The sequence below is a fragment of the Vipera berus genome, assembly GCF_964194415.1.
Source record: "Vipera berus genome assembly, chromosome: 1".
Classification (NCBI taxonomy): domain Eukaryota; kingdom Metazoa; phylum Chordata; class Lepidosauria; order Squamata; family Viperidae; genus Vipera; species Vipera berus.
Genome location: NC_138202.1, coordinates 208,400,205 through 208,414,081, shown reverse-complemented (window position 1 = coordinate 208,414,081; position 13,877 = coordinate 208,400,205). Strand labels below are relative to the sequence as shown.

The 13,877-nt window shown below is 40.5% G+C and overlaps 1 protein-coding gene across 1 annotated transcript in view; it reads left to right on the top strand.

Annotated features, from left to right (window-relative positions):
* Nucleotides 1-13,877, top strand: part of WDFY2 (WD repeat and FYVE domain containing 2) — a 49,114-nt gene that overhangs the window by 16,812 nt on the left and 18,425 nt on the right. Inside the window, exon 2 of the mRNA XM_081344535.1 lies at nt 7,227-7,294. Within this exon, the coding sequence (XP_081200661.1) occupies nt 7,227-7,294 (68 nt within the window). The remainder of the gene's footprint in view (nt 1-7,226; nt 7,295-13,877) is intronic.

Sequence of the window (13,877 nt, the reverse complement as noted above, 5' to 3'; positions counted from 1 at the left end):
GCCCTGCTCACCTCACATGTCCCAGGGCTGCCCCTTTGCCCACACCTGGATTCCTCCTGGCCAGCAGTGGCAGAAGAAAATGGCAAAGGTCAGTTGGGGGCAGCATCGCTAGGTGTTGGGGGTGAAGAGCCGGGTGGCCGAAAGGTCGGAGATGGGGAAATAGGCAGGTGAAATGAGTTAAAATGAAGGCAAGCACGGCAAGGCAGCAGAGCTTCGTCTGAAGAAGGGAGCTTGCCAAGCCCAGCCAGGGAGGTGGAGCACAGCAGGAGAAGCTTGAGGACCCCACCTAACAGTGGCATAAAGGTAAAGGTAAAGGTTCCCCCGCACATGCGTGCTAGTCATTTCCAACTCTAGGGGCCGGTGCTCATCTCCGTTTCAAAGCTGAAGAGCCAGCGCTTGTCTGAGGACGTCTCCGTGGTCATGTGGCCGGCATGACTAGATGCCAAAGTCGCACGGAACGCTGTTACCTTCCCACCGTAGTGGTCCCTATTTTTCTACTTGCATTTTTTACGTGCTTTCGAACTGCTAGGTTGGCAGAAGCTGGGACAAGTAACAGGCGCTCACTCTGTTACGTGGCACTCGGGATTTGACCCGCCAAACTGCCGACCTTCTGATTGACAAGCTCAGCATCCTAACCCACTGAGCCACCGCATCCCCTACAATGGCATAGTCCTCATACTAATGATCCCAATCTTAGGGTCATGAAGGGAGGGCTACCTGTATAGATTTTGTAGCTTTCAGCCATAAAAACAGGAATCTCCTTTGCTCAATGGCTGCATTTCTTCAGGCATAATCCCTTGGAGACCTATTGATGGGTAAAGCTGAAGGAAGCAGGACACGTGTTTGGGGCCACAAGGTGATAAAATGGCTTCTTCTGCACTGCTTCGTCCTCACCCACTCCCAACTAGCAGGGGAGGGGCAGATCGCTTTTGTGGTAACACGAATTGTATTCTTGTAGGGTACTTTTGAAATAAAGGCCCAGGCTGCATGCTTATTGGCACTTGGTGTTGTTCTTAGCCTGCTAAATTTGAATGCATTTCTATGCTATGACCTGCCCTTTGATTATATCTCTCACTGTTCATTCTTTCCTTGTCTGCCTCTGGATTTATGCAAGTTTGGGCTTGCTAAGTCCTCCTGCTGCTGCTTGGATACTCATTATAAAATAGTCAAGGATGGGAGGTTCTAAATGGCACGGTTGAAATGCTGTCTGTTGTAAATAAAGTTGAAATAAGCCGCTTGATCTGTGTTTCTCAGGGATCCATTAGGCCTGATCTTAAAGAAGATAATTTACTTCTGCAACTGTTCTAGGTTGGGCTGCAGAAGCAAAACATATTGATCTCTTTGATTTCTGTTATGCTAAGTTACATAGGTAAAAGGTAAAGGTTCCCCCGCACATGCATGCTAGTTGTTTCCAACTCTAGGGGCCAGTGCTCATCTCCGTTTCAAAGCCGAAGAGCCAGCGCTTGTCCGAGGACGTCTCCGTGATCATGTGGCCGGCCTGACTAGACGCCAAAGGCGCATGGAACGCTGTTACCTTCCCAGCGTAGTGGTCCCTATTTTTCTACTTGCATTTTTACGTGCTTTTGAACTGCTAGGTTGGCAGAAGCTGGGACGAGTAACAGGCGCTCACTCTGTTACACGGCACTCAGGATTCAACCCACCAAACTTCCGACCTTCTGATCGACAAGCTCAGCGTCCTAACCCACTGAGCCACCACGTCCCCTTAAGTTACGTAAAGTAGTTTTAATTGAGAAGTTTGGTGGTTGTGCTGGAGGAAAAGTTAAGTGGTTCATGATTCTGTGGCAGGTGTACTTCTTCTTAAGAAGAGAAGTGTATTATAGCTCATCCTCATGGAAACTTACTGAATGACTGGATCAACCACCTTCTCAGTTTAACCTATTTCAAAGTGTTGCTGTGTGATAAAAAATGGAAGAGGAAGCACTATGTAGTTTATCTTGAGCTCCTGAGGGAAACATGGGATATATATCCGAGAAATCAATAAATGCATAAAATCTGGATAAAAAGAAAATGTTTATTGGCTATTCCTTAGGATCTCCCCATCTCTTCTGGGTATTTACTCATGATTTCATCCTATGAAATCTAAGGCTAGGAAATTCCCCTTAAATTCTCTAACATCCAGAGCTGCTAGACTTTTGAAGTGGTTGATTTTGGACAGTGTCAATACATCAGAAATTTTTCATCCATAAGTTCATCTTTCAGGCCTCTCTGGAAGTTGCCAATTCCTTTATATCAGATAGTTCTTGGGGAAATACGTGACGGGATTTTATTATGCTTAAGGTTGATGTTAGTAATATTGATATTAGTAGTGATACTTTGTAATCATCTTTGTTTATGTGCAAGCAGTTTTGTACGTGCTTTATATTGGGAAATTAGTTATATAAAAGCAAATGTTTCATGCTTTAGGTACAGGGGATTGCTTACATGAAAAGAGTATGGTGAGGGGAGGAGGGAAAAGGAGCTGTGGTGGAGCCTGGGTTGTTGTGTATGAGTCATCATGTAGGAATTATTTTTCTGTACCTTTTGGTTCCTAGTACCAAGACCAGATCTCTTTGTTCTGAAGGGGTATAAAAGGTGGAAGACATCTTTCCTGGTTGTTGCCTTCATCTCTGTATCAGCCATGAAGAGAGATGTGGCCACCCAACTCTATTTTGATCAAAATAAAAGTTGTTTGCTTGCTGAAACCTCGGCTCAGGAGTTTCTTTTGGCTCTTTTAAATTCGTGAGTAATGCTGGGGCAATTGTGAGGCTGAGTGTAAAACCTTACATCCGTAAAGTGCGGTATTCCAAAAACCTGCCGTCCTTGGAGCATTATCACCTACTTTCAATCTCTACAACCTTTTCAGTCTACTAGTTCTGGGAATCAGGCCATGGGAGTGTCAGAGAAAGAATGTTGTATTGTGTCCTATGAGAGCTTCATTGTGGCTGCTTCATTAAGGAACTGGTGTTTTGTCTTTCTTAGCTTCTCCGTAAAGTTGTTATATAGATCTGGAGACATTAGGGAAATGGGTATGAAGCATGTTAATGGCTACCAACCTAGAGTTTAAAAAGTTGTGCTGCTTCGTCTTTATCACTTGAGATGCCTGCAGTGGAAGCAAATATAGAAATGTGGGGGGAAAGTGTCTCTTCAAATACCATATAAAAGAATAATAACCAAAGCTTTTTCTGACAGTGGCAACATCTTTCCATTGAAAAAGGGGTATCTGTCAGGCAATTAGATTTTGTATGCTTGCTTTTTTTGTGTCAGTTCCTTGTTTCCTTTCAAGAAGGGGCAATACCTCCATTTACTCATTTCCTGTTCCTTCCAGCTTGTCAGTCAGTATTCATGTACTCTTCCGATCCTACACTTGAGCAGATATGTGAAAAGGGAAGGGGCCTGCCCACAATTGGAGTGAGGTGCAAATTGCTTACTTGTAGAAGAAGGTCTGTATCGACTGACATAGCCCTTGGCAAATAAATAAGCAGAGCAATAAAATATAAAACTTTTAACAAAGAATTTTATACACCAGTAATTTGCTAGAAAAAAATGCCAAATCGTTTGTTAGTTAGTTCATCAATTAACAACCTGGCCATTCTTTTTAGATGGAAAAACCCCAGAAAGTTTTTTCCTCACCTATCCTTACTTAAATTGTTGCTTGAAATTGTTGATGCAGCTTCATTATTATCAGTTTTCCAATTTTTGGGTGTTTGCACTATGGCTTTATATTAACTCGTGAACCACCAGCTTAACAAAATTGAATTATTATATGTTGATTAAGTTTAAATTAAGTACTAATTGCAGACTTTTAATTTTGGATTTTATTACAGTGCTTTCAACACTGTTTTTGAAAGAACACATAGTTTTTGAAAGAATGCAAAAATAATGGGGTTAAAAAGACATACTACGGTAGTCCAGTAGACTAATTAAGCAACAGGGTATTTTGAAGAGGAAACGCAAACATGAGACCAAAAGATCAGATAGAAGACAAATTTACCGTTTTCCTGAAGTGAAGGCTTAATCTGATAGTGAAATGTTGGAGCATTTACTGAAATAGAAAAATGGGGCCATGAGAGTGGAAAAGAAAAGATGTTCCGACTTGAAAAGAACTAATATCCTGTATGTGTTGGACTCAGTACATTTAATTAACTCACATATGAGGGCTGATACTACAAAGGTTACTTTTTTAATTTACTAAATTTCTGGTTTATAATTTCAGCTGGGGGGTTATCGTGTATCTCCAAGTAAATTCTGGGTTTTGTGGTCCCCATATACAGTAGCTGAAGGGTACATAAGACTAATAATAATCTATAGCTCTTAGACCATCTTTTGCTCCATACGGCTGCTGGTTTTCCTAGCTGAAGGATTCCAGATGTTGTCTGGTTTTTCAAATACTATTTATTGAAATGTTATTAATGCTCGATGATATTGCTTAATAGATATGTAATCCTCCAAGTAATACATCAATAACTGTAATAAGTACATAAATAAAATTAACAGACTCTGGCATATGATAATGCAAGGGACAACCTATTGCATGGGTCCCCAATCCCTTGGCCATGGCCCATTCTCGGATTGTGGCCTATTCAGAACTGGGCCATGCGCACAGCTCAACTCATGCAAGTCAAACTGCGTATGTGCGTGCACCAGCGTGCCGCTCACACAAGTCAAGCTGCATGCACATGCGCTGGCTTGCTACTCGCACAGCCCACTTCCCCTCATTCCTTTCCCCCCCCCCAGCCAGGCCACCAAGCCACAAAGGGTGGAGACCACTGACCTGTTACTTTCAGCAGGCTGGGAATCTGGGAGTTACTTTCCCATACAGCTATGGGCATAAATTTGGAGAAAACTGCAATAGACCCAATAAATTGAAGATGGCAATTACTGGAAAATATGCTGATGAACATTCAAAAGTCAGTATGTAGATAAGAAACATACATAGGCTGTTGTCTTCCTGCATCCTTTTTTTGACTCCAGCTCATTCCTTCAGAATAATTTTACACAAATGTGTTTTTGGAGATGTGTGTACTCAGGCATTATGTAAAGGTTCTCCCTGAGAATAATATGCATTTTCCCCACACTGGTTTTTCTGGTTTGTAGTCCACTGATTTGTTTTTCTCCCCCTGAAGCCAGTAGCTGCTTCTTTGTTTTATTCAACCGTAGGTAGAGGAAAGAAGCTAATTCTGAACATTAAATATAATTCTTAAGGTATATCTTTCCCCAATGGCTTGCAGTTGGTAGATATGCAAAAGAAGAAAGGTAGAGGAGGAGGAAAACAAGGAGGATAAGAATAAAAGGCCCGCAGAGACAGATTTTGGAAAGCAGTAGTCAAACAACAGTTTTATCACCATTGTAACTGTAATGTATTGGGATTTTACTTGAACTGTTTTCACATGTCTTTTGAATGCTGCTTAAGGTTGCTCAATTGAGTTGTCTGTGTAAGGGTTGCTGGCTAGCCAGACATGCAGTCTCCAAGAAGATCATTGGATGATTTGGGGCAGGAATGGGTTCCTTTAAACCTATTGGCCGCCGCCTAGTGGCCAACCATATACGTTTGCCTCTGTTCCTGTTTGCCTCAATAAAGCAATGTTCCTGTTTGCAACCTCTCGTCTCGCTTACTGCCTCCAAAGAACTCACTGCACAACAGTAACATTTTTTTCATTGTATTCCCCACCCCACCCCAATCTATCAAATTTATATGGCCACCCATGGCGCAGGAAGTGGCTACTAACACTGACTATTCTAGAGATGGCCAGATATTGATAGCCCAAAGTTATTCATGTAAATTGCTTTGAAAGAATTTTGTTATCCATTAAGGGTTCTTTATTATTAGTGTTTGCTAAATTTTAATGAAATATTTGATCTTTGCCTCTGAAAAGGTAAAGAAAATTGATTTAATCATTACGCAAAAATTCAGATAGCAGCCCCTGGGTTGCTAGGATCCAAAAATTAATAACACTTCTTCCTGTGATGGTTTATTTAGGCCATTTCACCATTAGTGGTTTATTATGCCTCCATTGTACCATACAACCATCTCTGAAGTGCCTGACCTCAAAATTACTTTTGCATGATCCTGACCTAAAAGATGCCACAAGTCACTAGGGGGGGGGGAAATGTAATCATAAATACTGCAGGAATGAACATTACAATTTCATTACAATTGTAATACATTTAGGTATACCAAGCCAAAACCAAGTAAGCCATGTGTGCTTTCTGAAATCCAGTTATTGGGGTCTGCAAAACATTATTTATGGGTTTTTGTGATGTAGGGGTTAGGTCTGCATGTATATGTGGGGTGGGCAAAAGTAACCTTTGTAAAATAGGTTATCTGTTTTGAAGATTGACAGTGCACAAGCTTTAGCTTCAAAGTACATAATATTGACACAAATAGCATTATCAGTAGTATTATGAGCAGACGTATTCCCTGTGCTTGCCAAGTGACTCTTTTTAATGCTTCCTCTGTTCTTCATATTCTGATAAAATCTTTTCTTTCAACTCTTATCGCTTGTAAGAATAAAAGCCTGCTGAATTTGTGTAACATTAAAATTAGGGTGTGTTTGTTTTTATTGGCTGACTAAAAATACCTGAATGTATGATAAACTGGAAAAACTTCATTAGGTTCAAAAAATAAAATGAGGGATGGAATGCAGAATCAATATTATTCTCTATTTCAACTGAGTGCTAGGTCTAAGTCATGGCTGCAGTTTCTGCTTTAGCACAGGTAATCCTTGACTTACAAAAGTTTGTCTAGTGACTCTTCGAAGTTACAACCACATCAAAAAAGTGACTTAACTATTTTTCACACTTATGACCGTTGCAGCATCCCCATGGTCATGTGATTTATATTCAAATGCTTGACAGTTAACTCACATTTATGATGGTTTCAGTGATGTGTTCACAGTCATGTGATCACCTTTTGCAACCTTCTGACAAGCAAAGTCAATGGGGAAACTAGATTCATTTCACAACCGTGTTACTAAGTGATTCACTTAACAAATGTGGCAAGAAAAGTCACAAAATGGGGGCAAAACTCACTTAACAAATTTCTCACTTAGCAACATAGTCGTAAGTCGAGGACTACCTGTAGAAGGTACAAGGTGACCAATTCTCATTTCATTCCTCCAGAAGCCTTGATAATTAACTTCTCATAGTTAGAACTTTTCAATTTACTTTCTGAGACGCTTTTCATTATTGGGAAATATTTGAAAATGTCCCATCCTTTTCCTTTGCAGAACAGTTCGGGTCTGGATGAAGAGAGATAATGGTCAATACTGGCCAAGCATCTACCATACAATGCCATGTAAGTATTTTGTGGATGTAAAATATTATTTTCCCCCTTATTTTTTTCTTTCTGCCTTGTTTTGCACTTAAATGGTAGGAATTCACGGTTAAACAGTGTTGAACATTTGGATTTTCAGGAACACAAGACTTTCAGTTGGTTCTTTTTTGACATTCTAACAATATTCTAAAGCAAATATTAATAGGAGAATAAACTAATAAGTGGTGGGTTCTGTTAAATTGTACGGCAGACTAGCTGGCCTTAATTGTACCTCAAAAACATGAAACGTGGCTCTCAAACATAGTGGTGCAGATGTAGATGCTAACAGGCTTCTGCAAAAGATGGATCCAGTTTAAACTTGTAACAAAAAGAGACATTTCTTCTTAAAAATTTCTAATTTCTGAGAAAGGAGCATGGTTGATTTGTATCGGTAAGTAATGCATGAAGCCAAGAGACTGAATGAAAACGGTTTATAAATTCAGTCATGTGACTTTATAGGCAATATTGATTTGCATAAATGAGGAATATAGCATGTGGGGAAAGTTGCATAAATAGCTCTGAGTATATTTAGATTTAGCTGAAAATTTGATTACTGTTCTTTTTCTTGTTTAAAACTGGAAATAAGAATAGCCTAAATAGACATCCGAATACCTTGAAAATATTAGAAATACAAAAAGTTGTAACAAGGGTGAAATATTTCTGACCTGGAGATGGCTATTTAATTAATCTGACATGGAAATAATCAAGCAGTGCATAGCTAAAAATATATCAGTATATATGTATTGCTTGATATCTTTGATAATTTTAATTTCTCATGACAAAAAACAGTGAACTTGATCTAAAACATTCATAGTTGTGACTTGTAGCTAAGAAATTACCCTGAAGTGTTCATCTTGCCTGTATTCACTTCTAGGTTTGTATTGTGTATCAGCAGCTGTCAGAAAAAGATGCAAAGCATTAGAACAGATTGTGAGAACTCCTGGCCTTAGAAACAATTCACGTGTTGGCAAACACGAGCTTATTAATTTGCTTGACTCTGATCTAATCTTTCATTATGAAATGATAACTGTGCCACCTTCAGGTAACCCTATCATAGAGTCCAGTAGTCACTCTAGGAACCACTTCTAGCTTTGAGTTTGGTGCTCTGGTTTTCTGGATGCGTTGTTTCCTCTCCAGGCTTTGTGTGGTTAGTTCTATGCTTCTTGTTCTTCTGTTAGGCTTTGAGGTTTAGCCTAGATCTGTTTTGTTTCCCCTCGGGTTGTTTTGATTTGGATTCAAGGATCTGAAAAGTTTTGTTTTCTGTTGCACTTGTGGTTGACAGCTTTCAGGCTAAGAGTTAAAATACACCAGGTTCGTGATCAGTCCCTGCATGTTCTTGTGGTGTAAGGAGGCGGTATTTTGGAAGCCACAACATTCCTTCGCTCTCGCTCTCACTTCTGATCTACAAGCTCTTTCTGAATTTTATCCAATATCCTTTTTGTCCAGCTAAAGGACAAAGACTGTGCATTTCTACTGCTAAGCTTGTAAGCCGCCCTGAGTCTTCGGAGAAGGGCGGGATATAAATGGAATTAAAATAAAATAAATAAAAATAAAAATTTCATTCCACATCTCTGCAAGGTTTTTCAGAATGGCTTGTCATTCTCTTCTTCCTAGGGCTGAGAGAAAGTGACTGGCCCAATTTCACTGAGCTGGCTTTGGGCCTAATGTGGGAGTACAACTCATAGTCTCCCAGTTTCTAGCTTGGTGCTTTAGTTTAACCATTATACCAAACTGTTTCTCACTGTAGGCTAATATAAGTTTTTGGGGTGACTGGATCAACTTAGATCTGTTTTCTTGGTCTGGGAATCTTGTCTGGAGGTGTCATCCCAATTTGTCTGTTAGAAAACTGACAGGATTTGTAACAAAGAGAGGTGGGTGCCATCCTGCATAAAACATTAGATGTTTTTGACACTGCTAAAAATATAATTGTAATAAGATGGCCTAAATTGTGTATGCTTCTTTTAAAACCTGTTAATAATAAAACATATACAACTCTCATGTCTGTTTCGTGAAGCCATAGTTTCTGACCAGGACTACAGCTGTTGGACAGTTATAGACTTAATTCTGAAAAGCTGACATCATGGCACATGTTCTTCTACAATTTAATCCTTGTTCTCTATATCTGCATCTCTCACTTTTTTTACACCGTTGTGCTAGGAACCTCTGGAGAATCTGACATTCTCACGTCACTGTGTATATTTTGGGGGGAAACTGCCTGTTTAATGTCTTCAACATTTAAGCCACCCACCTGGCCCTATCCAGCAAAATATTTGATGGTAAATAGCCCAAGTATTGTAGCTCTTGTTGGGAAAAATGTGGGTTTTTCTTGGAAACATTGTCAACAAAAAGACTAGGCATATTGGACTTAAGGAAGGAAAACAAGTCAACATTCATAAAGGCAAGATCTTTATTAGATGAATGTAAAATTTCCAAAATATTACAAGCCCTTGAGTTTCAAGAACCACATCAGCAGACAAAAGTAAAAGGCGTGGGTTCAGACAGTCTTTCCAGACTCTTCACCAGGTGGAGCTCAAGGAGGCACGGGAATTGTCTTCTGCAGGTGTGTGCTTCAACTCTCCTGTTAGCGTGTGTTGTTTATTTTTGTGTCCCTTGAGAAGCATAGGGCAGGCTGCATATCCTGTGTTCTGGGTCATGTGATCAGGAAGAGAGCACAGCATGGAGCCGGGGGAGGATTATTTCTGGATATTTTTCTCAATTTTCATTTGCCAGCTCCTCCTCCCACAGCAAATTATTTGGTCCCACGCTGTTCGGTTTCTGGAAAGTTATTTTGCTGTCAGACAGGCAGTCAGATTCCTTTACAGCGGACATGTCAAACACAAGGCCCGGGGGCCAGATCCGGCCCGCGAAATGGTTTCATGTGGCCCGCAAAGCCATCCTGGAAACAGTGAGGGAACGGCCCCCACTACCTTGGCCCTGGCCCAGAGACCCTCCTCCTGCCAGAGACCCTCAGATCTGTCCCACTCCTGCCCAGGCCCCCATAGGCACCCTTGATGCGAACCATGTAGAGCTGGCCACGCCCACCCAGTAGGCCATACGCACTCTAGCCATGCCAACCCAGTAGGCCACGCCCACCCTGGCCATACCCATACCCATACCCCTGAGGGCAACCGCAATGCTGATGCGGCCCTCAATGAAATTGAGTTTGACACCCCTGCTTTACAGAGTTTCTTTCCAAAATTTCCTTATGTTGCAAGGAGTAAAATGGAAGGAGAGAGAAAGAAAAAAATGTGGCTGATCTCCGACTCCGCCTGTCCCAAATTGCACTGCTACACAGAACAGTAGAGAGCTTGGAAGACATAACGTCTTGTCATATTCAGTTCCTAAGCGGAGTTAGATTGTACTAGTTCTTTTCCCACTTCGGACAGGTAGTCCTCGACATACGACCACGATTGAGCCCAAAATTTCCATTGCTAAGTGAGACATTTGTTAAGTGAATTTTGTCCCATTTTATGACCTTTCTTGCAACATCTGTTAAAGTGAATCATGGTGGTTGTTAAGTTAGGAACATGGTTGTTAAGTGAATCTGGTCTTTCCCATTGGCTTTGCTTGTCAGAAGGTCGCAAAAGTTAACCACATGACCCCGGGACACTGCAACCGTCACAAATATGAATCAGTTGCCAAGCATCCTGATTTTGATCACTCGACTCTTGGAGATGCTGCAAGTGTTAAAAAAGGTCACCAGTCACTTTTTTCAGTGCTGTTGTAACTTTGAACAGTCATTAAATGAATTGTTGTAAGTGAAGGACTACCTGTACTTGTTTGGAAGAAGAAAGGAAAAAAGTTGGGAATTCTCTCTTTTAAAAAAAAAATATAAATTCCAGTTTTTAAAACAAAAATGTTCCCATCATATGGAAGAAAACAGATTTGGTTTTGCGTGGCAAAGGGAAACCAGCTCTTTACTACATAATGTTGCTAATGCGAAAACTGCTGATTAAATTCCTTTTTTTTGTTTTCCACTAACTTCACTATTTTTTTATTTTGACTACATAAAGGTAAAGGTAAAGGTTCCCCCGCACATGCGTGCTAGTCGTTTCCGACTCTAGGGGCCGGTGCTCATCTCCGTTTCAAAGCCGAAGAGCCAGCGCTTGTCCGTGGACATCTCCGTGGTCATGTGGCCGGCATGACTAGACACCAAAGGCGCACGGAACGCTGTTACCTTCCCACCGTAGTGATCCCTATTTTTCTACTTGCATTTTTACGTGCTTTCGAACTGCTAGGTTGGCAGAAGCTGGGACGAGTAACAGGCGCTCACTCTGTTACGCGGCACTCGGGATTCAACCCGCCAAACTGCCGATCTTCTGATCGACAAGCTCAGTGTCCTAACCCACTGAGCCACCGCGTCCCTTGCTTTGACTACATACATATAATCTATTCATAGTTTGTAGTAATTTATTTTCAAGTTTTTATGACTCCAAAAATTATGACAGAAATATTGTTTGATCAGTTAAAGTATTGCACACTTCTTTACCCTTGTCAGCTATTGTGGCAACTCAGGATGCATAAAACATTTTGATGCTGCTAAGCTAACATGAGGTAAACAATTTCCATGAATGCTAAGCTGGCAGCAAGATAATAGGTTAGTCAAAAGTGTTGTTTATACAAAATGAAAATTCTTCCTAAACTTTTTTATGAAACGTAACATCTGCTATATTGTCTCTTTTCATCCAGACTAAATGGATGGTTTTATTACTCAAATCCCAGGGTGCACAACAGTTTGGTAACCAAGGGCTACTAAACATATTTCAAGGTGGAGAGGTCTATATTACCCTGTGGATGGGGCTGAGTTTTGAGACAATATTTATTTCTAAAGTATGTTTCTTTTAGAACTTAAGTTAAGCTGCCTTCAGTTTCTCGCTGCAGATTAGTAGTGTTGTGTTGTTAATTATAAGCAGTGATTAAGAAGGAGATGTCTGCTGTAACATCACTTTAAAGATTAAATGGACTGGCACTTGGAATGAGGATTTTCAGCTTTTTGAAGGCTTATTCCAAAATGTATGACATCATTGGTGCATTCTGACTGGCTAATCAGGGATGTATAGAGCCAGATATATTTATTTGCCAATCAGCAGCTGTAATTGGGTCGGATTGGGTTCTGACCCAATTAGTTTTTTCAGCCCACGTGTTCAGACTTTGTTTTTGGTCTGTATTCCGTCCTGCTTTGCAGTTTTATATGGAGATAATCCTTTCCCTGCCAGAAATGAAGATATAGTACACACATAGCCAACAACTCCATCTGCAAATAATAGATACAGTTCTGTATCTGTTCATCAACTGTTCAAAGTTATGATGGCACTGAAAAAAATGATGGTTACAACTGGTCTTCGGAGTTCTGGCCATCCCAGATCCCTGCAGTCACATAGTCGAGATCTGGGCACTTGGCAGCTGGTTCACATTTACAACCAGTTGTAGCGCCCCATGATCATGTGATCACTGTTTGCAACCTTCTTTGCCAGCTTTCCCAGAAAGGCAATGGGGAAGCCAGCAGAGAAGCTTGCAGGTTGCTGGGGGAAGTATATAATATAACTTACTGCAGATTTCCTGCATTCATCTTGAATTGCGCTGTCATGCAAAGTGTGGGTAATTTTTTTCTTGGATGTTGACACAAGACAGCTGTCTTCTATTTATAAGCAATTTTCTGTCATTAAATTGTTTAGGAGCATTAAGATAAATCTGGAGATGATGGACTGCTCAATTTAGACATTTCCAAGAATTAAGAACACAGTTTTAGTTCTATAAGAATCCACAGGGAGAAAATGGTCTGTTTCTTTTTTATTAAGTGTTTAGAGATTCTATTTTTTTTCATATGGTGGCTAATATTTTACAAACCTCCCTTAGACAGAAAATGAAATAATAAGAGTATTATGGCATTTTCTGTACCAGGTTATTTTTTTATGTTGTTTGCCATACAACACAACCCCTTTGGCAGCACTGTACTGAGACTTGCTTGGTAAGCTGGTAGGTTCTTGAAATTATAGGGTTTATTTTACTGGTGTAATAATACAAATGTGAAATGGAAATTTCCTGATGTCCAGTGAGTTTGTGTGGCATGAAGTATATCTAAGCATTAGTATGGAAAGTGCAGCCTACCAATTCAGATAGTCCTTACTTAACGATTGTCTGCTTAATGACCATCTGAAATTACAGTGGTGCTAAAAAGTAACTGTATCACTGGTTGTTGCACTTGTGGTCAAGTAATTGAAATTCAGGCACTTCACAATTGGCGGTTATTTCCAGCCATGAAAACGTCCTGCAGTCATGAGATTACCATTTGTGTGCTTCACTGCCAACTTCTAACAAGCAGTCAATGGAGAAGCTGGCAGTAAAACTGCAAATTATGATGACATAAAGTGACCTTAATGACTACAACGGGAGTTGAGGAAGAAGTCAGGCATGGTCACGTAATGTTTTGCTTAATGACTGCATTGCTTAGCAACAGAGTTTGTGGTTGTTAAGTGAGGACTATGTATCCTATCTCAGAGGGAGTGTGTATGGCGGGTGGCGATTTGAAAACCTTTTTTTTCTTTGGGGGACAAAACAAGTAACC